Source organism: Corapipo altera, unplaced genomic scaffold, assembly GCF_003945725.1.
Source record: "Corapipo altera isolate COAL_440 unplaced genomic scaffold, ASM394572v1 151, whole genome shotgun sequence".
Classification (NCBI taxonomy): domain Eukaryota; kingdom Metazoa; phylum Chordata; class Aves; order Passeriformes; family Pipridae; genus Corapipo; species Corapipo altera.
The window spans coordinates 1,579,737-1,605,533 of record NW_020884976.1 but is presented as its reverse complement, the minus strand read 5'-3'; the positions used below and the strand labels follow the sequence as shown (position 1 = coordinate 1,605,533).

The 25,797-nt window shown below is 46.4% G+C and overlaps 1 protein-coding gene across 10 annotated transcripts in view; it reads left to right on the top strand.

The window, feature by feature from the left end:
* Positions 1-3,698: 3,698 nt before the first annotated feature.
* MTMR3 (myotubularin related protein 3) overlaps positions 3,699-25,797 on the top strand; it is a 64,022-nt gene continuing 41,923 nt past the window's right edge. For 7 of the 10 annotated variants that reach the window (XM_027665498.1, XM_027665501.1, XM_027665503.1 and 4 more), the window contains exons 1-2: positions 9,295-9,341; positions 20,953-21,031. In XM_027665498.1, the coding sequence (XP_027521299.1) occupies positions 9,310-9,341; positions 20,953-21,031 (111 nt within the window). In that variant the 5' untranslated portion in view covers positions 9,295-9,309. Of the gene's footprint in view, positions 3,798-9,294; positions 9,342-16,714; positions 16,937-20,296; positions 20,326-20,952; positions 21,032-25,797 lie in introns of those variants that run through there. The other 3 variants (XM_027665499.1, XM_027665506.1, XM_027665500.1) reach the window with 3 other exon arrangements.

Here is a 25,797-nt window from a genome sequence, read left to right as displayed (position 1 = left end):
CATTTGTTTGAAGAGTTAAGTCCTGCCTGGTCACCTCTGCCCCACATCTCTAGATCTCAGTTATTTGAATACCAAGGTGTGTGTCACTCACTGGGTAGGGAGGTTTTTCCTTTAGCAGAAAGAAGTAAATGTGACCTGTAGAGACCAAGCAGCTGTGCCTGTCTTGCTACACCTTTCTCATTCTTCAACTTTGCTTATTTACAGCGTGGAACTGTTAAATTAGGATTTAGAATTGGTCTGCAGGTGAGTTTTTGCCTGTGAAATTCTGGAAATACTTCTGAGATTAGTGCTTTAATTTCAACCTTATCTTGAAGTGATGTGTTTTACGTTGTCTCTGGTGTCAGTTTTATAGGCTTTTTTGGGGGGAGGAATGGGGAAAAGTCCTTACTAATGTCTCATCTAAAGTAGGCTGAGTGAATAACATATGCTGGAATATCTTAAAAATGAAGTGCTGGATGAAGTAGGTTGGATGGAAGGGTCTGAAAGCTTCAGTTCTGAAGTAAGGAATAAGTCTTCTAGTTTGTCTACTTAGGCTTGTCCTACTTTGAAGCCTCACTGAATTTTCAAATGGAGAAGTAGCAGATTTGTTTGGTGTTGAACAGCAGGCTTGAATTATATCCTTTTTTAGGATTTTGAGATAGCTTGGTGTAAACCTTTCGCAGAAATGCTGCTCTTACTGAGCTGGTGAGTTAAGTTCATCACAACTCAAATGTTGTTCTTTCTCTTCCTTCCAGTCCTTTAACTCCTCCTCACAAGTGACAGTGTTCCTTGCAGGCAGATTCGAGGTAGAAATCCTCAACTTTAGCTCTGTTAGTGTTGTGTCAGCCTTTGCATCCTCCAGGGTGAAGGTGCAGTCTTAGTGCCACGTTCAGACCGATACTCTGGAGGGGATTTTTAACCCTTCTAGACCAGGGTTGCTGCAAGTACAGCATTTAACACGTGTTTCTGCAGGGCTTTGCTGTGTCTCTGCAGGTGAATGGTCCCTGTGCTGAGGTTGCTGGTTTGCCTTCACTGGGCAGAGGATGTAGCCTGGGAAGGGTGCAGAGCAGCAGGGCTGCTCCATGGATCCCGTGGCTCCATCTGCTTGTGGCACCGGGATCCTGGGCTGACCTGCTGGCACAGGCAACCCTGGGTGCTGAAAGGGTATCTACCACTGCCAGCTTCAGATTATCCCTCACAAATGCAGCTCCTGAAGCTGTTCTGTATCTGTGGTTGTTGCTTGAGATTTATGTAGGAAGTGGGAGCAGATGCTTTCCTTTTTCTCAGAGCTTTTGTTAGTTGTTAACTGAAACAGTTGGATTGCTGGGGTTTGTTTAGTGTTTGTGGTAAGATTTGATACGTTGCTTGATAAATGCTCCTGTGTTTTCCACAGATAACATGTTCTTATTCCTTGTGGGTTATGGAGTAGTGGGCTTTTGGATCTGTGGACGTTCAGGTGGTTGTGTTTTTAGTCCAGCAGAGAGGACTAATGCACTGAAACTTCAGACTGGAGAGTTACTCAGTAACACTGGTTTTGTCACTGAGCCGCTAAAAAATAATGCTGAGAACTTAGCAGGGCTAAATGGATGTTGTACAAAACACAAATGTATCTGTTTCAGAGCCTCCCCTGGAGGTAATAAAGCCTTCAGTGGTAACTGTGCTCAGGCAGGGATTCCTCTGGCTCTAACAAGACTGAGTGTTGTTATTGATGTTCTTTACCTACACAGCTAGGACCTGTAGCTGTTATTTGCGAGGTTGTTTCCCGTGAGCAGAGCGATTCCCTGTCAGTTTACCGGAGTGCTCAAAGGCGGGATTCACTCCCAGTCTCCCGAGGAGGGCAGAGCATGTGCAGGGCTGTGTGTGCCCGGGGGGAGCTCCTGCAGAGCCCTGGCAGGTCCCTTCCCTGGGATCACGTATCCGTCTGGGAGGGAGAAGCCTCTGCCAGCACACTTAATCTATTTTTGATTCGTCAGGGTCTCCAAGACAGAAACAAAAAGCACTTTGTGCTGGCTGGACTCGAGGACTGACACTTGAATGGCTCTTTCCATTGTGTATTCAGTGGCCTGTGAGTGCTCCTGCAGTGCAGCACATTGTTGTGGAGCAGCCACTTCACTGCCGGGGCTCCCAGGCCTTGGGCTGGCGGGAGCTCTCAGAGCAGCAGCTCCACAGCAGGCACTTGTTTGAGCGGTTCCAGGGTCAGCCTTGGCACTGGAACCCGCTGAAGCTTCCGGGGCAACTGGTGGCCCTTCAGTGGAGGAGGTCAGTGCCAGGCTGGCTCACTGCTGCCTTCATCCCCTCCTGGCTGCTGTGGCTCCTTTCCCCAGTCGAGTGAGAGAAGGGCATCACTGGAGGTGCCTTTTGATCAGAAGCTCCACAGAATCTCTGGAGCTTTGGTGGATTCTCCAGGGAATCGTTCATAATTATTTATGCTTTATTGCTGAGAGGATCTGACAGAATATTCTGGAAATACTGCAATCCAAGTTCTAGTTATTTTGTTATAATAAACTTTTCTTCACTGCTAATCCCAAGTATCCAGATACAGGAAAAAGATGGAGTCTTTACCTTGTTGTATAATTTTCCTGTAACTGTTTTCTGAATGGTTTTTAATTTCCTATACACAGAGCTGTTTGAGAGTTTCCCTGATACTTGCAGGTGATCATGAAGTCTTTGGTTTATCTTTAAGTAGTTCAGCTTGGTTTCCTACTGTTAATTCCATGCTCTTTAGGTTTCTGTTTGCATTTACCTCTGTTAATCAATAATAATTAACTCAAAGCATTGAACTGATGGAGTTATTGTGTTGGGAGAACAAACCAATAACCATAATGCAATAAGCATTACTGCAGCTTCCTGGTAATGAAAATTCCAGTAGTGGAGGACTTGATTTAATTTTTAAGCTTTGAGAGAATAGTAGTGGTGATAAAATGACTTTATAACTGAGTCTCACTTAGGCAGCTACTTAATGCTAGGAAAAATCTTGGGGTGTGAGGAAGAATCATGGTTGGAAGAATCATACAGCTGTTGAGGATAAAAGCTGTTTATGTTGATAGAGGGAATGTCTGAGCTCTTGCTGTTCACATTTGAACCCCAACCTGCAGTGTGCAGCTATGTTTTTAAGTTACTGTTGCTTCCCCAGGCAGTCTGGATGACATTGTTTACTTCCTTCTAGTGAGTCTGTCTGGATGTATTTAAGCTGGAAAGTGCAGAGTTAAGGACAGTTGGATATTCCTGTCCTCCCACCAGACCACACAGTTGAATTAAGAATCTCTCTATCTCCTGAAGTGGGTGTTCAAAATAGGTAAGAATCGCTCACTAAGGGATAGAATGTAGGACTTTTAAAAAGGGAAAATATCAGGCACAAAATCTGGCTTTTGATGAGGAGAATCTTCCTTAAGGTCTCTGGGCAGTTTTTGTGTACAGCTGGCATGGCCATGGCACTGAGGATGCTTCCAGGAGAGATGGATCTCTCTTGGCTGCCCATGGCTTTGGCAGTTTTCTTGGTGAGCACAGCTGGAGCAGGAGTGCAGCTCCAGCCTCTGCAGGGCCCACGGGGCAGCTCTGAGGAGCCTGGCTGTGTTGTGTAAGGACAGCTCTGACTCAGTGGCAGTGGAAGCACGTGGTGGAACTTAAGCAGTATCACTGCACAAGTCAGAATGAGGGCTCACAGCCTCACCAGTTTGATCCCATTACCCTCTTAAGTGACATCACACCTCCAAAGCTTGTTTCTTACCTCACTCTGTGTTGTTGTGCTTACTTTTAGGCACTGATTTCCAGCTGTGCAGGCTGAAGCACTGCTGTATGCTCTGCAGATCAGCTCATGGGTGAGTGGGCACTGACTCAGACATTCCTGCACAGGGAGATCCTGTTCTGTACCAGTTCAGAAGCTTCTGGTATAACAAACTTGCTCCAAAGCCAACTTCTCCTGGTTTATCTTACTGAATTTTCTGTCTGGGTTATTGTACCTTAATGGATATTGTATCGTGGGTATTGTATCTTAAATACTGGTGTTTTGAGTGATGGTTGAAGAATTGAAGATGAATGCTTATGGGACAGCAGTGGCTTTGGAGGCTGGGATGCCTCAATGGCATTATTAAAGTGAGCTGAAGAGTTAACAGAGCCATTCTAAATATACTGCAGCATTGCAGTGGTGGCAGTGACTGTGGGGCCAGGCCTGGACTGTGAATACAACTTCCATGTGCACACTCGTGAGAATGACAGAGCAGCACGTGCTGGGCTGGCAGAGAGCGTTTCTTTGGGCATGGTAAGGGCTGTGGCACAATTACCCTTTGCTTGTGACGTGTCACACAGTGCTGTGTGGCTGTCCAGGAGAGAGTGCAGGCTGCAGGGTGTGGGAAAATCACTCCTTAAAAAGAGAACACACCTCAGTTTGTGCTTGTGTTGAGTATGGCATTGAATATGACATGACAGGGAGATGGACTTCTCATGCAGATGGAAAACTAGAACCATCTCCCAGCTTTGGTCTCCCAGGCTTTCCATTTTTTCCTCTTGCTTAGGTTTTTAGGTTGCTTGTGTACTAGTTTATTCCTCACCTGTCAGGTGGTTAGAGGGGAACACCTGGTAAGTAATACCTGCAGGCTCTGTAATGGATTGGGGTGAGCTGTTCAAATGTCTGCTGCTTTCTTGCTCCCAACTGCACAATGTGAAGGAAGTTTAGGGTGTTTTGGACAGGAAGGGACACGTGTCCTAAGAGCCAAACTGTCTGAAGGGCACTGCCCAGCACAGCTGTCCTGATAGCAGAGAGGATGGTTGGGAGATCAGTGAAACACCAGCTCTGAACACCTTAAGCCACCTGGTCTCCTTGGCAGAATTAGTTCTTTAAACATACAAACTCTTCAGGCAATCTAAAGCTGGTTGTTATTGCAGGCAAGTGTCTTGATGACCTGAAGGAGGACTTGTTCTTTCTTGGGGTTGTCCTCCTGTACTGGCAGGAGATGGGTGTTTTTCCTGTGAACATCTTCTACCATAAGGCATCAGGTTCTCGAGTGAGAAGCCTTAGTTCAACTAAGTGGAAGTGAAGTGGCCTTGAATGCCAGAAAATGGGATTGCCAATGACTGATGAAGGATCTATACCTCGCTTCAGACTTCCCTTCAAGTGTCCTGGGTTTCTGATGGAGTTTAATAGACAGGTTGACTTGACCAGAGACAAGTGGTAACTTGGAAGTGGGGTTGACACTGTAAAGGTGGATGTAAGGCAAGAGGAAAAATGTGAAGAGCTGACATGCTCTCACTGCCTTGATTTCCATACCTGTGCAAGGCCTGGAGATTAAATGTGTGCTGCTAAAAACCTGTCCCTTGTGTGGAAGCAGAATGACAGCCTCCAGTTGCTCCCTCCTGCTGCTTTAATTCCTCCTAAGGCTGCTGAGGAGCAGCTTTGCTGCACGTTCTGGCAGTGCTGCCTTTCTCTGGGAACACCACTGCTGTAGCAGTTGAGTGAGCACTGGAAGGCTCAGTAAGTACCACTGGCTGGTTCTCAAGTCTGACATCATATCCAAGAATTAGATGGCTCCCTCTCACCGTGGGGATAATGGAATAATTCCTACTGTGTTATTCATTAACTCACATTTCATTCAGTGGCTCCTAAGAGGATAACGAGTACATTAGAGGTGAACTTGTATAAGCCTTCTGACATCCTTTTGATAAGTTAAATAAGAGTTAAAGCTATGGCAGACAAAGCATGGCAGGGGGGCCTCACTGAGGGCAGGTGGCCTGTGCTGTATTACACACACTGACTTAAAAACTAATTTAATGGCTTTTCTTCAATGGTTTAGAAAAATAGCCTGCTTCTAAAGGTGCTGGAGAAATAACTAGTGCCCAGAGCCAGCTGAAGGTCATCCTCAGTGTGGAGCCTGCTCCTGATTGAAGGGCTCTGTTCAGGTGGTGTCCAGCCCAGCACAGCAGGGCTTCAGGGCAAGTGTGGGAACCCAACAAATAAATGAAGGATCTGCAACAATAAAAGGGAGGGAAAAGCAGCCTGGTGAAGGAAGGACAGCTGCTCCTGATCCGTATAAAACTTTTGGTACAAGAGCCTGTTGAGCCTTGCTGGGTTTCCAGTTTGTGTTAATGTAGCTTGAGCTTGTGTAAAATTTGAATCTCCCTCAAGTGTCAGGGACTCTTTCCCTCAGCTCAAGTGCCATGTGCTGCTCCTCAAGGGAGCTTCAAAGAGGGGAGGGATTGCATCACTTGGTGAGAGATTTTTCACTGGTATGATGTTCAGGACCAATAAAATTGGACAACTCTGCCTCTGGCTTTAGGGCTTTTTAAAGGAGGGAATTGTCTCAGAAGAGTGTGGCAGCAGGAGCAGGGCAGGGATTCTGTCCCTGGACTCAGCACTGGTGAGGCCTCACCTCGAGTGCTGTGTCCAGTTCTGGGCCCTCAGCTCAGGAAGGACATTGAGGGGCTGGAGCAGGTCCAGAGGAGAACAACGAGGCTGGGGAAGGGACTGGAGCACAATTCCCATGAGGAGAGGCTGAGGGAGCTGGGGGGGCTCAGCCTGGAGAAGAGGAGGCTCAGGGGAGACCTCCTCACTCTCTGCAACTCCCTGACAGGAGGGGAAAACTGGGAGGAGTTGGGCTCTTCTCCCAGGAACCAGCAGTAGGACAAGAGGGCTCAGTCTCAAGCTGTGCCAGGGAGGTTTAGGTTGGATATTGGGAAGAAATTCTTTCCAGAGAGGGTGATCAGCCCTTGGAATGGGCTGCCCAGGGAGGGGGTGGAGTCCCTGTCCCTGGAGGTGTTTAAGGACAGACTGGATGTGGCATCAGTGCCATGGGCTGGGTGACACGGTGGGGTTGGATCAAGGGCTGGACTTGATGATCTCAGAGGTCTTTTCCAATCTGGTTGATTCTATGGTGCTGTGATTTATTTTATGGGAATCAGGTGTATGGACTCTTTTGGCTCCAATGTGAGTCCTTGCTGACCTGGGCTCCCTGGTGCATGTGGCTGTGTCTGATGAAGCTGCTGCTCTGACTGGGGGTGCTGGTCTGTTCTGAAGGCTCCTCAGGAGTTTGTCTCCTTCCCAAAGAGGTTTGTCTGTGCTGTGCAATTGAGGCAATAAACTAATATAAATAAAGATTAAGCTGTTTGTGGGAGGAATGATGATTGGATATTCTGATGCCCAGCAATCTGTCTGATCTCTTGAGTGTAGCTGTGACTGTGCTGACATCAGTAATTCATCCCCACAGGTAATGACTGAGATCACTTTAAGCCCAGGCTGCAGTAGCCTTGGACATCTGAAGAAATCCAGAACTTCCAGGTGGCCCAATAAGATCTTAAATTACCTGGTACTTGTGGAAGCACTGGGTGAGGTGGCTTTATCTGGGAAGAAGTTGTAGGTGGTGGTCTGGTGAGTCAGGTCAGTGCCATCCTGGAGAACCAGGTGTGTCCTTGCCCGGCTGTGGATTGTGGTCCTGGCTGGGAAGTTACTGGGAACCTTTCCAGGTGTGTGGAGAGTTATGGGTTTGGTGCTGAGTACACAACTCCAGGCCTGGGTGCTCATCTCTGCAGCTCAGACCCCCAGCTAGTAGAGTTTCCAGGCACAGAGCAGAATCCTATAAAAATTGGGAGTATTTGAAAAACTGGACTTGGGACGTTTGCTCTGGGTACCAAAACTAGAAGGATCATTCTGATGCCTTGAACTCTTAGTTTTCCAGCCTTTTAAAAATCCATTACTGGCACTTAACATGTGGGGCAGTGTGAGAGCTCTGGAGAGCGCTGTGGATCCTCAGCAGAAGGGGTGCTGTGAAATGAGCAGTGCTGGGAGGATTGGCTGGACTCAGGACTCCACACTGACTGCAGGGTTAAGGGAAATGACTGTAATGAAAGTTCTGTGTTCAGGGAATGTTGTCCCACCAAGTTCACTGGGTGAGGGTGGGGGTTTGTGGGAAGGAAAGGATGGAGAAGGTAGTTGGGGATCATACATATGCCAAGAGAAGCTGAGCTAAAGCTTCACAGGTGATCACGGTGTTTGCATTTCCTAATGTGTAACTCTTCACTCCGTACTTTTTATGTGTGACCACTTGAAGCTGCAATTACAGGTTGATTTCCATGGCTTGAGCAGTGAAAATACCTGCTGGGTCATTAAGACTCAGGGCTTTCAGCTTCACCTCCCTTGTTGACTTATTGTGCAACTACATGGAACAGCCTAGCCCACAAATCCATCACCGAGGCACTGCAGCCTGGCAAGGACCTCTCACACACCAGTGCTCTGACTTCCTGAGGAAAATACCAAGAACTGAAGTAGTGAAACACCAAACCAGTCCTACCTGTCCCACCTTGGGGAATCTGCTCTCCAGCACCCGAGGTAATGGCAGCTGGAAAGAGAATTCTTCAGTTCAAGCTTCAAGTCGTTCAGGCTGAACACAGAAGTTTGGCTTCTGTATTCTTTAGTTCCTGATGGTATTTTTTTTCTGGAGGCCTCACCATGAGGGAAGGCTTTGGGAACAGTTCTGTCAGCTGAAGTCGCTGCAGAGGTGTCACATCTCCGAGTTCATGACACAGATGTGGTACTTGAATAAACATACATTCCTTGGATCCTTGTTCTTGGTTGCCAGACTCCCCTAAGCTTGCCAAGGAAGCCTTCCTGCATAAAGATGTAATGTTTCATCCAGGAGTTGGGCTGTTTTGTGGCATTTGAATCTAAATGAGCAAAACTGTGTGCAGGCTCTTTCTGAAATACAAGACCTGAATGCTGAGGCTGTTCCTACAGCGAGCTGTCATTTATCTAAATTACAGATGCTTTTTCATCTCAGCTCTGAGAATTTGCTTCTAGATTTGTGTTCACATGTAGATTTGTGTTACACCAGCTGCATAACCTCTTGAAATAAAGGCTTGCAATAAAAACGAGGCAGACTTCAGTATTCTGAACATTGTTCTTATCCTTATTGTTCCTTAGTTGTGCTCAGAGGAATTTGCTTCCTTTGCCTTTGAGTATTTTTCTGAACTTGATTTCAGATTCCGACTTTCATATTGGAACAGGTTGTCTAGAAAGAATATGCCTGGTGATCCTCAGACGTGGGCTGAATGAGTCTTTAAACAACTTGATGTAATGGAACTGTGCAGGTGGGGGTTGGACTCACTGCTGTGCAGTTGTCCCCCTCAACCCAAATGGTCTGGATTTTTTTGCACGTGTATCCATCTTGGTTCTTTGTACTTTCCCATTTGGACCTAAAGGGGCACAAATAACTTCTGCTTGGTTTGTAACTGGATATTAAATCTTGTTTCTGCGGCAGAACCCTGGTGTTGAATCTGAGTCTCTCCCAGAAGGAGAGCATTCTGTGAAGTTCAGTCCTCACCAGCTTTACTGCAGGCAGCTTGGATATGGGAAGGAAAGAAATTCCTGCCCTTTCTTGGTTTGGATTTTGACCAGAGGAGGCACCTCATAAGATATTTAAGGAGGTCCTTGAGGACCTGAGCAAACAGAGTCTGAGTTGTGTCCATACATTGTCACCACGAACCGAGGTCAGCTGAGAGCAGGGGGGGTTTGCCATTTAATTTCATCAGGAGAAAAGCAGTAAACCAGGACCCAAACCCCAAATTAAACCTTATTGCTCCTAATTGATGTTGTATCTATGGGGGTTTTTTTCCCAAACTTACCCGATTTACTTTTTGACCCTCAGCAAATGCACCTTGAATGTTTTACCCTCTGGGTTCATGTTCAGTAAGTACGGATTTGGTTTTGATATTAAACTTGAAGGATGCTTCAGATGGAATGATAAAGACCAAAAATGGACTAATTTAGCTCATCTTAATTTTTACTGTGAAGTGCTACTTCTGTGCATTAAATTGAACCTTGAGATCTGCAAGTCACAGGTAAGAATTGTAGTGTTACAAATGTGACTTGTGCTGTTTTCATGTCTTCAAGCTCATGGACTAACATGCACATGTTCTTTTGTGTCTTCATAAAATGCAATCAGAAGGGGACACGTTGAGTTTCCTGTAAGGATGGTTATAATAAATCTTTATACTTCTCTAAAGGAAGGTTAAGTCTTGCTGGCTGATAATGATTCGGCTGCAAAACAAAACTGAAGTGGATAACTGCAGTTTCCTGACATACATATTTTTTTACAATCTGGGATTAAACCATATTTAAAATGAAGATTGCCTTCCCCGATGCATCAGTAACAGAGGGAGCTGTGAACTGCACTGACTTCTGCAGTGCCTGTGGGAGGGATGGGATGTGTTTGGGTAACTTGCTGAAGAGCCCAAATCTTTGTTTCTTTAAGATGATGATTTATCTCTTAATTACAACCAACTCTTTCTTAGTGAATTGGGTTTGTTTTGAGTCACACAGGGAAGGAGTGAATGTCCTTTAAAGGATAAAACACTTAAATGACTACTTATGTTCTTTGTACTATTATTTTCCTTCCCAGGGTTTGTTGTATCTACCAAAAGGAATGAGTTCCTTTAGGGAAAAAGAAGTGAGAGAAGTTTTTAAATTAGGGTTTGCCTGACTTGAATGAGTCCACACTAAAGCAGTTTTTGGGGGCAGTGTGCTCTGGATGGTCCCCGAAGAGCTGACAGGACACAAGTGTATAGGCAGCTACATTCCTATTGCAGGCTGCAAGAAAAGGTTGCTTGTTACTCTCTTGCATTACTAATTTGTTGTCCTTTTCTAAAGGTCATTAGTATAAAATAGGGGATTGCAGTAATATCTCTTCTTGTTAAAAACTGATCAGCTATAAAGAACTTGATTTAAGTGAGCAGGTAGGAAATCCAGACTTGAATCTTCGTGTTCCCTGGAGAAACTCATTCCTGTTGAAATCACTGTTTCAGTGGCAAGGTTGACCAAAGGAGATACAGTTACCCTATAGGATTAATTCCTTTTTTCACATAAGGCAAGTTTCTGCTGGTATCCTTCTGTGGAAGCTTGAACTTCAGTGGATTTTAACTTTAAATAGGAGAAGGGAGAGACCGTGGCTGTTAACTGGAGATCTGTCAAACCTTATTTCGCCATCAGAGCTGCAGTCTGGTGCAGAACTTCATTTCAGTTCCAGCTGAGACTCTGTGTTTTGATACACATACGTGTCTGAAGCAACCACAACACCTTCTTTGGTGCCTCTGAAATGCCTAAATATATTTAACTTTGGCTTCGTGCTGTTTAGTTTTTTAGAATAAGCATATTCTGTTAATCCAAGTAAATTCTTTCCTGGCTCTGAGGGGCTGTGCAACTTCAGTGTAAGTGAAGAAGGCTGTGTACTTTGAGTATTGTGGAAGTTGTTATGGAGAAAAGATTTTGGGGAGTTGTGGCTGAACTCAGCCTCCCTGGGCAGTCTGGAAGCAGGACTTCAGAAGTTGTAACTGTTCTTTGACACGTCCAAGATTTGAACATTGCATAGCATCTGACATTGCATAGCTGGAGGACTACTGGGCTTAAAGATAAATAAAATTAGAGAAATGTGCATTCTGGAGCCGACTGGTTCTGAACCACTGCAGTCCTGGGAGACATTTTGCAGCGTGGCAGAATTCCCGAGTCTATTGAAGAGCTCGGCACTTCCCAGCAGATCCTGCTCGTGTGGGTAATTGATCTCCCAAACCACTCCCGGCAATTGAAGCCCATTAAAACGTTTCTTTAGGCATTGTCGGAGCTGCGGGACTCCCGGGGTTGCCTCCTGCCTCCCACATCAAAGGGCTGCGCACAAACGCTGCTTCAGTCCCTGTGAGTGCCGAGGCTCCCGGTGAGGTTCAGTCTCGCTGCTCCTCGCTGCAGTTGGATACACAGACAGCCCCGTGTCCCTTTTCCTCCTTTGTTTGGAGGCAGATGCTCTTTAAGATTGTTTTTTGCTTGCCTTTTATTTCAGTCGTGAAGCTCCATCCCCAGGTCTTCCTTCAGTACAGCTTGCAAATGGAGAGTGGTATTTTGCCAGTTACCCTTCCTGGTTCTGAAAGTAACTGACTTTCCACCAGTGGAAAAACAAAGGAATAAACAGCTGTCTTAATACTTGGAAGATACTGAGGTGATTTAACTGTAGGAGGAAAAGATATTTTCTTTTCCTGCTTTTTCTTTTAGCTGTAGTGAATTGAGGTGTAAAAGGCCAGGTTGGGTGGAACTTGGAGCAGCCTGGGCTGGTGGAAGGTGCCCCTGCCCATGGCAGAGGGTGGAATGGGATGAGCTTTAAGGTCCCTTCCAACCCAACCCATTCCATAATTCTGTGAATCATCTGTGCAGAGAAAGGCCGTGAAGCAGCAGGTTTCTTGGGGCAGTGTGCTGGTAGATTATCCAAACCAGTTTGTACCTTGAGATCTAAATGCAGGAATCCTTAATTGGGAAAAGTATCCAAGTCCTGTGTGTCTTAACACCTCTGGGGAGCTGCTGTCCTGGAGGTGGCTTGACCAGGAGCACAGCAAACTGCTAGAAGCTTGGGGGATCTGGAGCTGGCACTGGGTTGATGGAACAGCCTGGTTTTCTCTCTGGAAGGGGTTTCTGCTCCAGTGCAAGGAGGGCAGGAACCTGTTCAGGTAAATCTTGTCTGGCTCTGACCTGGAACTCTCTGTCTAAACAGGACCCAGCAGAAAACTCAGTGCAGTCACTGGAGCTGCTGGTGTTCCCTACCCAGCCCTTGCAGGTCTCCTTATCGAGCACAGGCACACGTGGCTTTATCTCCTCAGCATTTGGCTTTTGCCTTGCAGTATTTACACAACAGTGTCTGGTTGAATGCTGAGTGTTGTTGATGTCTTGGCAGCGTTGTGGATGATGCCCAAGCAAGTATTTGGACTGCTCTCTAGAAACCAGCTGTTGTGAGCCTAGAAAAGCTGATATGATCCTTGATTAGCTCCTGAAATGTGGAATTTAGGGGGTCAGTTCATAAAAAGGGCTCTCAGCTTAGGTCAGCTCTTCCAGCATGGTTCCTTGGTTGAGTTACCAGGCTTGTTTTGCATGAACTAGTGAAGAAATGCCTGAACTCAGTGCTTTTCTCGTATTGAATTTACTTACTGTTTTACACTGTGAAGTATGCTGTGGTCAAACATACCTGTCCCCTGCCATGGGAATTGAAGAGGCTTCGGAAGGAAGAGCTCTTCATCCTCAAGTTCACAGACTGTGACAGAAATATGTGAATTACTCCTAAAGACACCTTCAGTTCCTGGCAGTACAGGATGCAGTGCTGTGCTCGATGCTTCTAATGCACAGCAGGGCTTTGGGAGGGTACTTGGTGTTTGAACTGTGAACTCTCTGCCTTTTAAACTTCAACTACTTACATATTTCTCAAGGCATTAAGCAGGCTGAGGGGTGAGTGAGTGAATTGATTAGTTCTGTAAGGAAATGCCATTTCTGCAGGAGTCAAAGAGGTTTTTAAGCTGCCTCAAATTCTATAAATCTGAAATGTCCTGCAGTTTTTCAGGCTGTGCTGCTCTGGGAGCAAACAACAACAGCACTGTGGGGTGGTGCTCCCACAGTGTGCTCTCTGGGTTAGTTTTGTGTTGAGGAGTTGGATTCTGCCGTGGGGGGTCTGAAATGCCAGAGCTGGTGGAAGATAAGGCAGGGGAGTGTTTTGTTAGGAGGAGTATGGGAGCAGTACCCTTCCCGCTGGCTCACTGTGCTCCAGGGAATGCCAGTGCAGCCTGGTTTAAAGCAAAACCACCTTAAGTGCCACATTAAACCAGCCTTTTTTGCTGTGTGCCACAATTTTACTGAGTGCTGGTGTTGGGCAGTTTGAATTATCAACTTTCCCACTCGTGTGATCCCGTGAGATCACTGAACATGTGATCCCAGTGCCCTCGTGTTCCTCGATGAAGGTGGGTGTGCATCTTACCCACGGGGCCTCCTTGGCAGAGCAGGTGTTTTCAATGCAATTTAAGAATTAATGGATTAAAGCTTTACCCATAATTACACTGTGCAAGGTGTGCCAGCAGAGAAAGTGATGTCTCCTTGCAGGCCTTGATAACACAAACAGATTTTGTGACCTGCCTGTTCCAGGCTGTGCAGCAGAGAGCTCTGGAGAAGGGTTATTCCAAGAGTATGGAGTGACAGGACAAGGGGAGTGGCTTCCCATGGCCAGAAGGAGGGATAGGTGGGATATTGGGAAGGAATTGTTGGCTGTGAGGGTGATGAGGCCCTGGCACAGGTTGCCCAGAGAAGCTGTGGCTGCCCCTGGATCCCTGGAAGTGTCCAAGGCCAGGCTGGACGGGGCTTGGAGCAACCTGGGCTGGTGGGAGGTGTCCCTGCCCATGGCAGGGGGTGGGATTGGATGGGCTTTAAGGTCCCTCCCACCCAAACCATTCTGGGATTCTGTGATTGCTGGGCCTCTGGGGGGGACTGCAGTCCCTGTTAGGGACACCTTGTGATAACTTCATTTATTTCTCAAAGCATTAATAGATTACTTGTAACAGGTACTTGGTATTTCTGTGAAGTTGTCTTATGACAAAAGCATCGAGTGGTGTTTTGTTAGAGAGATTTTCAAAGGTTTCTGGCAGAAAAAGTGTGAAAATGAGGTTGACTTACACACTGAGGAGATGATCACTGTGACTCTGTGTGTGTTGTCCTGGAGTAGTTCAGTGGGGGAGAAAACTCTCCTGGGATTGTATCTTGAAACTCCAAAGGAGCCTTCAAATCACGTTTGCTTTTTCCTGTTTTCAAACTTTCTCCTTTTTTTTAGTGACTTGTAGGTGTCTCTAGTGTTCCTTGGGTGTCAGTAAACCCAGCAGGTGAGGCCCTGTCCTGCTGGGGGGTGTGGAATTCTCTGGGAGCAGCTGCTGCCCCTTCCCAGTGCCAGCCAGTTCCAGCAAGGACTGAGCTACAGCAAGATGTGACTCCAGGAGGGAAGGGGGATCAAGGGGTGTTTTGGCAGGATGAGTAAAGCCTTGGAGGCTTTGATTTAACAGCCAGTTCTCCCTGGTTGGTTGTTCCCTTTCTTCCAGGAGGGTGTGTGACCGTGGCAAACAGGCTGTGAGGGGCTTAATGGAAAAAAATGGGGACTGTGAGGAGCAAATGATTCCCTTCTTTCTCCTTTCAGCTGTTTCAAATGGAAACTGCTGCTGCCTGGCCTCACCTTCCTCTTTGTTTCATAACTGTGCTCTAATGTTGCCCTGCATTTCATGGCTCTTTAGTTACCTGGTGACAAAATGCCCCCTCCCAGGTCACCTTTCCACCTTGGAACCACCACAAGTCCACTGGGTTTCCACCAGCTCAGGCTCTGCTCAGTTCTGTGTCCTCTCATATGACTCCCAGAGCCCGTCTTCCAGGTCTCTCCACAGTTCACACCCATCTGTGCAGCTTGCTGGTCCTTCTTGGTAGCTGCTCCTTGTCTGTCATGCACAGAAAACAGAGGAATAATTGAAATAAAAGGAAAATTATGATGCAGAAGATCTCTGATGGGTAAATTGTATCCTGGCTTATATATGAATAATTGCAGCCTTTGGATCTCAGAGTTGTATGCAAACTAAAAAAAGAATTAGAAGAAAGCCTGAAATGTTGTAAGAAAAAGTGACATTTTCTTTGGATTTTGGTTTCAAGCTTGCTGTGGTCTTTTGACCTGGGTTGTTTTGAGGTCAGTGAGGGAGAATGTTGATAGAGAATCTTTTATTCAGAAACACTCTTTCCTGAAAAAAACCATTTATTTTTGGAATAATTATTACTGTTATCTCACCTAAGGCTCTACTGATTTTTATTCTTTACATCAGTCATGGGAAATGGACCTTTCTTAATGCAAGACCAAATTTCTCTGTACCCTTTGCTGTTAGACTGCCAGGGTCTCAGCAGTGCCTCTCCCTGCCTTGCCCTCCTCCTGCCATTTCAAGCTCTCCTTTCTGCTCAGGCTGGGTTTTTTCGTTTTAACTCTGAACTGTTGCCTTCTGCAAGAGAGTAAGAAGTGATCTTTAACAAATATGCAAAGATAATCAGCTTAATCAAAGTGCTTTAAAAGCAGATTAATGCCTCTTCCGAGTGGGAAGATGAAGGAAGCCAACACGCCAACCTGCCATTAGGGGATGAGTCAGTGCAGTGACAGATGTTGACAAAACTTTTTTGATGCTTTGGACTCTTATAATTAATTTTATTCTTCACTCATAAAAGCAGAGGTAGAACAGAAGACGGAATGAGACCTTTCCAGGATATTCTGATGGAGGGCAGCTCCCATCCTTGCTGTGGGATGTTCAGTGTGGCTGTTGCTCTCTGCTCTCTGTCAGGTGGGGGTGTGTACACAGCTTTATATCCAGCTGCTTTCCTACTGGGAATTCATTATGCAGCTTAATCTAGGGAAGTGTGTGATAGGGAGCACAGAGGGAAGTTCAGCCTGGAGAAAAGGAGTCTCAGGGGGGACCTTCTCCCTCTCTCCAACTCCCTGAAAGGAGCTGGGGGGGGTCGGGCTCTGCTCCCAGGGACCAAGGGCCAGGAGGAGAGGGAACGGCCTCCAGCTGTGCCAGGGGAGGCTCAGGTTAGATATTAGAGAGAATTTCTTCATGGAAAGGGTGGTCAGACACTGGCACAGGCTGCCCAGGGCAGTAGTGGAGTCCCTACATCCCTGGAAATGTTCAAAAAACATGGATGTGGCACTTGGGGCCACACACGGGTTGGTGTGAACACGGTGGTGCTGAGCTGATGGTCAGACTGAGTGATCTCAGGGGGCTTTTCTAACCTTGGCAATTCTGTGACACATGGCCATAGAAACCAGCAAATGCCTCCCTGAAGATCAGCATTCCTGCTTCTCCATGTACATGTTTTCACACTTTCTCTTGAGGAGTGGCCTTGCCCCATCCAGCCCCCGGAGCCTTCCCAGGGCTCTCATCCCGCTGTGGTTTCCAGCTCGGCCACAAGCTGCTGGCTCACCCCAGCTGGTGGGCAGCTGATAGTAGCACTGTGTTCCTGTTCCTGAGCACGCTCAGGAGAGCGTAAAAATAGTTGGGAAAGCAAGCTAAAATCCACTAGGAAGGAGAGAAGAAGGAGAGAGGAGGAGAAGAACAACATACGGCCAATACTTGAGCTCGAGCTGAGCTGAAGGTGATGAAATCAACGGTGAGTGTGTGATAATCGGGTGCAAGAGGAGGTTCTGCCACGGCACAGGTCGAGGATGTGGGAACAGTGATATTGGGAAGTTAGAAATGTAAACAGGAATGGAGAACTTCTCATCAAAACCCACACTTGCGTAATATGGGGCTGGGACAGGCGGCGGCATAACCCGGCTGGAAACGGCACCTTTCGGCAGAGGGAGGGAAAATGCACCTTCAAAATAGTCACCAGGAAAAACGCTGCACTTGGCTGTGTTTGTTTACATCCTTATGAGGGCAACTTGCAGCTAAAGAAAATCTGGATTTGTTTGTTTTCCAAAGCTCTTTTTCCCTTGTGCCATTTCACTTTCTGCTTATCAGACCATCCCTCTCCTGCTCTGGGCAGATAGAGCCTTTCAGCGAAGGAACTGAAGAGGCAAGTTCCCAGTCACCTAATTAAACAAACATGTTTATTAGAACTTCTCCAGAGTGCTTTTCCTAGCTATTTGCCAATGTTTTACTTAAATAAATGTCAAGAAAAACATTGTCAGAGGCTCATGTAATTTAGATTTTGGAGTTCCTGTAGACCAGCACTGCTCAGAGTAGGACTGACTTTGATGTTGGATTGGATTGCTTAAGGACTTGGAATTCCAAGGGTTGAAATATCTCCAGGGATAAAAGTTCTACAAGTTGGAAACCATTATTTGGAGTTTCCCCCCACAATTGTATTTTCACTTGTATTTCACTGTTACAGTGTGATTGCTATACAGTGCAGCTGCTCTGCTTCTCCACAGCATCTTCCATGAAAAAACAACAGAGGTGAGAGCTGTGTGCTGGGAAGAGTGTTCACCTCATGCCCGAGTTCCCAAAATAGTCAGTGGAGCAGGATCTGAAGAAGGTGGTTCAAAGGAAAAGCTTAAATGCTCCTGTTCCCACCCCCTTCAGCACTGGGGCCTGGGGCAGTCACTGCTGACAGGTTTGAGCTGGGCAGTGATGGGATGTCCTTGAGCACCTGAACTGAAATGATCTGAAACCAGGAGGGGATTGACCCCCTCTGTCCCCTCAGGTGAGACCCCACCTCCAGCCCTGGGAACAGCACAGGGAGGACGTGGAGCTGCTGGAGAGAGTCCAGAGGAGGCCCCGGAGATGCTGCCAGGGCTGGAGCCCCTCTGCTCTGGAGCCAGGCTGGGAGAGCTGGGGGGGTCACCTGGAGAAGAGAAGGCTCCAGGGAGAGCTGAGAGCCCCTTTTGGGGCCTAAAGGGGCTCCAGGAGAGCTGGAGAGGGACTGGGGACAAGGGATGGAGGGACAGGACACAGGGAATGGCTTCCCACTGCCAGAGGGCAGGGATAGATGGGAGATTGGGAAGGAATTGTTCCCTGTGAGGGTGGGGAGGCCCTGGCACAGGTTGCCCAGAGAAGCTGTGGCTGCCCCTGGATCCCTGGGAGTGTCCCAGGCCAGGTTGGACGGGGCTTGGAGCAACCTGGGCTGGTGGGAGGTGTCCCTGCCCATGGCAGGGGGTGGGATGAGGTGGTCCCTTTATGGTCCCTTCCAACCCAAACCATTCTGGGATAAACCAAACCAGCTCTGAGAACGGGACAGTCCAGTGAAGGTGGTGCAGAGCCAGTTCCTTACCAGACACGCTTGACTTTATAGGATCTACTGAAAGGGTCCTGTTCCCTTTTCTATCTCCTGCCCTTGGCTTTAGGAATGGTGCTGAATCCATTCCTTGTGGCTCAAACAGCCAAGGTGCTTCCAAGGGGCAGCCCCCTGGGATGTGCTTGGCTGTGTTAATTAAAGTCCCCCCGGGAGCCGGGATGCGCCTCCCGTCAGGAATTAGCGTTTGGAGGAGGACAGTACAACTCACAGCAACATTTCGTTTTACAGGCAGCTTTTTCCCCTTCTTTTGGCACAAGTTGTTGCCTTAGGAAGTGATAACACTGGAGGTGCTTATCTGAGCCCAGCAGCCCTGCAGCAGGAATGCTGATGAGCGCTGGGGGGTGTTTGCTGGCAGGGATCGGGTGGAATTATTAATGCTTACACTGGAACCTTCTCCCCCTGTTTTTAAACTCCTCGACAAAACTCTGGAGATTTGGTGGCTTCTTCCAAACCTCATTAAAATCAATAAAAAGCCTGTTGCAGATTTTGTGAAGGTTGGTTTTTTTTTTTTTCTCTCTTCTCTTGGACCTAAACCACAGAAAATCAGTCCAGCTCCTCCGACTCGAAATGTGTGTCTTGCCTTTTGAAAAGCAAATACGTGGCCAGAAAACTGTCTCTGAAGAGTCGTTCTGGAGTTGTGTAGTTTGCCTCCAGAGCTCTTTTTTTTGTGTGTTTAATAAACTTGCTCCATATTCCCCTCAAAGGTGACTTTGTACCACCAGGCAGCTGTGAAGTTGAACTTGTCGCATGATCAAGTTGGTACCTCAAAGTAAAACTGTGTCCATTCCCCTTTGGGGGCTGGGGTTGATTATTGACCCAGAAAAGTTACTGGAATTGGTGTTTGGCTTGTTGGTTGAGAGGGATTTTTAAAAAAAATACAAACAAAGTTGAGCTCTGTTGCAGGTAACCAAATGTTGCTTTTAGAAACTGTTTTATAAAATGGTGAATTGAAGTTTAGCTGAGGTTTTGGACAGTTGACACAGGCCCTTTCTGTTAAAGCACAGCATCCTCAGGTCACTGTTTGTGTAAATGCTGGCTGAGTGCAGACCCGTGAGATTCCCCAGAGTGGGAACACCGTGTGCAATGGTAGAGTTTCTTTTGGTACACCTGAGATCTAAGCTTTAGATCTTTCTTACATTGTGGTGCCCCAAACTGCCCCCAGGACTCGAGGTGAGGCTGCACCAGTGAAGAGCAGAGCAGGACAATCCCCTCCCTCACCTGGCCAGCAATGCTGGGCCAGAGGCACAACTATTTTAAATGCACAATTTTTAATGCACAACTTCTTAAACAGTTTCTTTCTACTGCGTCAGTCCTACAATTGTCTCCTCTTTTTATTTCTTATTTTCCCCGTCACAAGCCGTAAACTAAAGGATGCAATGAATGCAAAATAGAAATTTTATTTTATTTGATGGACCAGAAGGTGAAAATTATCAGTAGTTGTGGCACATCAAAGCACAGGCAAACTATTTCCAGCAGCAGGATTATATGGTGTAGAAGCTGGGCTTTCCAGGCACATCCAGATGCTGTGTGCTGTTGGGAGAGAGTCCAAGTCACTGGGAAGAGCAGATCTGGATACAAGGGAGTGGTGTCCCATCAGTTTGGCTGCTTGTGTGCTTTAGGAACGGTTGGGTTCAGTCTGGGACTTGAATTGCAGGGTTTGGGTGTTTTAGTGTGAAACTTTGTGTCCCAGCAGTCATTCCAGAGCTGGAGGAGACATCTGGGAATCCCTGCTGGAGGACTGGAGGAATGAAGCCCTTCAGGTCCTTTCTCCGTGTGTTTGTTTCGACAAATCCGTATTTGTGGCAATATTTACATTTACTTTTGAGGCAATGACTGTTTGTGCAGCACTTGGGGAATCCAAAAATAGGGCTTGGGAAGAGGGGTCTCAGGAGCATTGCTGTTCCCCTTGGATTTCACACCACTGGCCCAAAGCAACAACCCCTGTTTGGGGTCTTCATCTGCTTTCTTGGGGGGAAAAATGCTTATTTTAGTGTGAAATTAAAACCACTTTTGAAGATCAATATAAACCCACTTGGACCTTCTGGAAAAGTGCTTTCCTGTAGCTCGTGTTTCTGAATAATTTTAATTTTTGTCCACTAGTTAAAAAAACCCAAAAAATCTGAATGGCTTTGTGGCCACGATTTTGGAACTGCTCCTTACCAGGACAGAGGCCCCATCCAGCACACGTGTATCCGTCGGAATCCGCTCATGGAATTCCCTCTTTGGGCACGTTAAGTTGTAGTTACAACTCACACAGCAGTTAAACTTTTCCCTTTTCTTTAATTAAGCCAAACCCAACGGAGGAGTCTCCTGTCTAAGCTGCTGTTTCAGAAGTGGTTTTTTCAAATAAAGGTTCATATTTTAAAGTATTGTCTTTTCATTTGCAGCTGCCAATGTGAAGTATCAGGAGAGAATAGTTGGAACTTTCTGGGACAAGAGAGGACTGGTTTATTCTCTCATTCTTCGGTAAGAATTGCATTTTTTGGGTAAGATCAGCTGCCTGTTGAAGGTGGATTCTCTGGTTATCATTGATTACTCTCTTAATTAAATGAAGTGTTTTCCAAGACCTTAGACAAAAATCAATATTTTACTGAGTTGGAGTTTGCAACTTTTCATGATTAAAAAAAAAAGACTCTGACTCTCAGCTGTGCACAGTCTTCCAGCAGAATTCTTTGTCCTGCTCCTGAACAATGTGCAATAAGTTGTCAGCTGCTTCCCCAGTAAATATTATCCAGTTACTTCTGCCTGTGGCGCCAGGAAAGAGGAGAAACCCAGGGGTTGAAATGAGGGAAACAGAGTGTTTATCCTTATCTCAGAAATTTCCTTCCACCTGCCAAAGGGGAGGAAGAGTTTTCACTTTGCAACAGAAGCATCTTTTGCTCAAGGTAGGTCACATTCCTGAATGTTTAATTCTCAGATTTTCTAATGCTCCCTTGCCAAAACCTTTGGATTCCAATCTCAAACTTAGAGGGCAACTGTGCCACAGAGTGTAAATAGCTCAGGGGGCAACTCAGTTTGATTCTGATATTAAAATAAAAGGAATTCAGAATCTGGATGTGGAACAAAGTTAAACTCCTGGGTACTTCCTTTTTCCTTCTTTCCCCCTCCAGGTTTTTTTTTTTCTTACTGTAAGTCCAACTACATTTAAATATATGTGAATCTAAATGATCCTTTATTTATATAATCTTTTTTGTTTAGAATCACTGGCAAACAGATGGTTATTGCTAGTCTTAATTATGCACATAATTTAGGCCAGAAGGCACATCTGAAACAAAAGGTAATTAAGATGTTCCCACAGAGGCTGAGCAGAGTCTGAGGTTACAACCTTTGCTCATCATTTATCCTTTCAAGCAGAACATGGGGATGCAGAATTAACAAGACCAACCTCTTTTTTGGTGTAATTTAATACACATGAAATTGCAGGTGCAATGGCAACCCAGTAAATTGATAATATCACCTTTTTTGGCCTCAGTGCTGGCCAAAACCAACATTATTTCTACCAATAACAACAAATTTCCCTGCACTGTGTATAAGCTGTCTGCTATTTCTATATGATCCTATTGATAAGGAGGAGCCTGAATTTGAGGGAGCTTTCCTGACAACGTTTTCCTGGTCAGTTGTTATCCGAGCTGCATTCCACCCTTTCCATTTTAATTCTGGGAAATGGTTTAACTGTCAGGGAAGAGCTGATTATTTGCCAACTGCAGTGAAACCAAACGAAAATTCTCATTCCATTCTGCAACTAACCCCAAAAAAGGGGGTGGGTCAGCTTGGGAAGGGGTTTCTTCAGCCAGCTGGGGCTGGTCTGGCTCTGTCCTCAGAGCAGGATGGTGGGGAATTCCCGTGGGGAGAATTCCAGAGCGGTTGGTGGAGTTGGTGATGGGAAGAATGTGCCTGTTCTCACTTCTGAAGTCAGGATCTCCTTACGAGGTGTCCACAGACATTGATCCTTCTTCTCTTCCCATGGCTGACCTGGAGCAGTTTGCTGACCTGGGAAGGGCTGGAAGGCTCTGGGATGGTCGGGAGTGGAGATTCCTGTGGTTCAGAGTCCCCGGGGTGCCCTGAGCAGTGTGTGGTCCATCCCTTTCCCTGGGGCTCAGCCCGGTGACCATGAGCTCATGGAGTGGGCTCAGCCTGTTGACATGGTGGGAAAGGCATTACTGCTTTCAGTGTGTTCAGTGCCCATCAGATCAGGGAATTCATTGTAACAGTTCAGCCTTCCTTGCTCTTTCTGTCAGCGCTTTTCCCAACTCCTTTGTGCGGCGGCAGCGGCGCCGCTGGAGCCTTTCACTGGTACCCAGACCCTGCAGAGTGTTTGCTTTAGAACCAGCCCTGGAACCTCCTGTGCCATTTATCTCGGCAGCATCGCCCTTTGGATCTGATAATCCTGAGTCAAACTGAAACAGGCATATTTTTTTCCACGCAGCTTTCCCAAAATTCCCCTTAAAAAGGAAGATTCTAACATTCATGGAAAAAGCCACGCTGTTGTGATAAAAGCAGTTTTGTAGCTCAGTGCAGGAGTTAGACTGAAAGTTGGGCAGTAATTTGGGTAGTCTCTGCTGGTGGTGTATGCTGGATTTTAGGAGCACAGCTGTAAGATATTTTAGAAGACTTAATTTTTTTTAAGCTGATACTGATTTTATTAATATGTAGGTGGTTATATAATAAACTTTAAATATATTTAATCAGTCTGAAGCACAAAAGAACAATTTTGTCCAGCACAGTTCTTAATAGATTAAATCTTTTCCTCAGATGTGTAATAAAGCTCATCTTTTTAATTAGGTTGGTGCTTCTTTGATAATTGTGTGTGAAGCTGAAGGAAGTTTTTAAATAGAAAGGTATTTTTTATATCACAGAATCATGGAATGCTTTGGGTGGAAAGGGACCTTAAAGCCCACCCAGTCCCACCCCCTGCCATGGGCAGGGACACCTCCCACCAGCCCAGGTTGCTCCAAGCCCCATCCAACCTGGCCTTGGACACTCCCAGGGATCCAGGGGCAGCCACAGCTTCTCTGGGAAACCTGGGCCAGGGCCTCCCCACCCTCCCAGGGAACAATTCCTTCCCAATCTCCCATCTCTCCCTGCCCTCTGGCAGTGGGAAACCATTCCCCCTTGTCCTGTCCCTCCATCCCTTGTCCCCAGTCCCTCTCCAGCTCTCCTGGAGCCCCTTTAGGCCCTGCAAGGGGCTCTCAGCTCTCCCTGGAGCCTTCTCTTGTCCAGGTGACCCCCCCAGCTCTCCCAGCCTGGCTCCAGAGCAGAGGGGCTCTGGAATGTTTGGTGTTCAGGACTGTCCTGGCAGAGCAGACCTGCACTGGTGGGAGGTGGGGGGCACAGAAGGCAGTGGTGCCTCTAGCAGCCTGCAGAACCCACCCCAGATGTTCACCAAAGAGTTGCCAGTGTAAAAGTTCACAGACACCCCCCCATCTCCACCACTGCAGGCTGTGGTTGTGAGGGCTGCATGTGCCAGCTCAGCATGATTTTAGGGCTGAAAAAGGAAGTTTGTGTAAATTCTACAGTTTTTAAAGCCATCCTCTCTGGAATCATTACCCTTCATTATGTCAGGACATGCTGCAGGGTTAATCCAGGCTCTGCCTTCCCTGAGGGATGAGCTGGACAGTGGAGGGTGACTGGACAATCAGGCTGTTGCTCAGCCATCTTCCTGAATTTAATTGAGCAGGAGGCTCATTTTTAAATCTTGGAGAGGGAGGAGAATGGGAATTGTGGAATGTGAAAAACCCACAGTGAAAACCAAGGGTTGGAAGCAGGAACCAGATGGATCTGGGGCACTGCTGAATCCTGGCTTGTTTGGGAGCTGCAGGCCAGGACCAGACGTGGGTCTGGGAGAGAAATCCCTGAACACAACGTCCCTAAAGTGCCAAGTCATGCTGGAATCACCACCAGCTCTGCTTTTCAGTACAAGGGCTGGGATTTTATGGTCTCTGAAACATTAAAGATCAAACCTGATGAATTTATGGGCTTTTAAGCTTTAGTCATTGTGCTCCTTGGATGTTCTCATCAGTCACAGCATGGGTTATCACACATGATCCATCCTTCTTCCCTGCTTCTTTTGAACAAAAATGGTAAATAATCCTGCCTTTTTGAGACTGAAATGTTAAATAGCCCTGCCTTAAACCAATATTAGCAATGTTACTGTCTTATTGTGCTGTTGGTAGACAACATTTCTACATTTCCTTAGTTTCTGATAACTTAAAAGAATGTTCCTCCTCTCCATTGCTACAGGCATGGAAGTTTCTGGACTGTTTTGTATTATTTTCCTTATCAATTTCCACAGTTGATAGATCCAGTCTTCTATCAGCTCTCCTAGCTTTTATTTTTCTTAATTTTTTGAAGTTAGGATTTTATATCCACATCTTGCATTAATTTTTAGTGAATTAATGGCAGTTTCAGATCAATTCTGCTCATAATTTCCTCTTTTTATTTATATATACAAGCACACATCTGTGCCCATCCTTTGTGTGCATCTGCTGCTCCTTTTCCCTCTGTCAATATTCCATACAATGTGCAGGATGTGTTTAGGGCTCCCTGCAGTGCTGCTGTGCTGAGCTCGTGGATTGAAGGGCATTGAAATGGTTTTCTTTGATAATCTGAAATGTATTTATTAGTGACATATGAACTGAGAACTGACTGGACTCGAGTTTATCATTTGTATCTTTAATGTGCCACAGTCTGCAAGTCCCATAAAATACCTGGATGAATCCTGGCTTAGTAAAAAAAGGGAAGAACCTACTGGATTTAAAAAGCTGAGTGTGAGATCAATCTCCAAATCAGATTGTAACTCTTGTGTTCAGTCATTAATTTCCTAACTGGGTGATTTGCACAAAGGCCCGTGTCAGTAATTCCAGACATTTTGCAGCTGATCAGGGATTGGGAATTGTTGGGTGGGGGAGGGAGCAGGTCCCTGGTGTTCAGTGATCTGGGGCTCTGGGAAAGGGCAGTGCAGGGAAATGGGTGTTTCGATGCATCCATGGATATTAAAAATGTAATAACTGTAAAATGAGCATTTTGATATGAGTAGGAATTCCAGTTCACGGGCCACAGCTGAACCAAGATTGTCCCAGGAGGATCCAACATCCCGTGTTTCCCACCAGAGCAGATGAAGTGATCCCAACGATCCCTTTGGATTTATAACCCACATATTTGTGATTCACCATCTGCCAATGACTTGGGAGAACATTCCAGGGGACCTAGAAAAATGAATGTGATTTAATTTA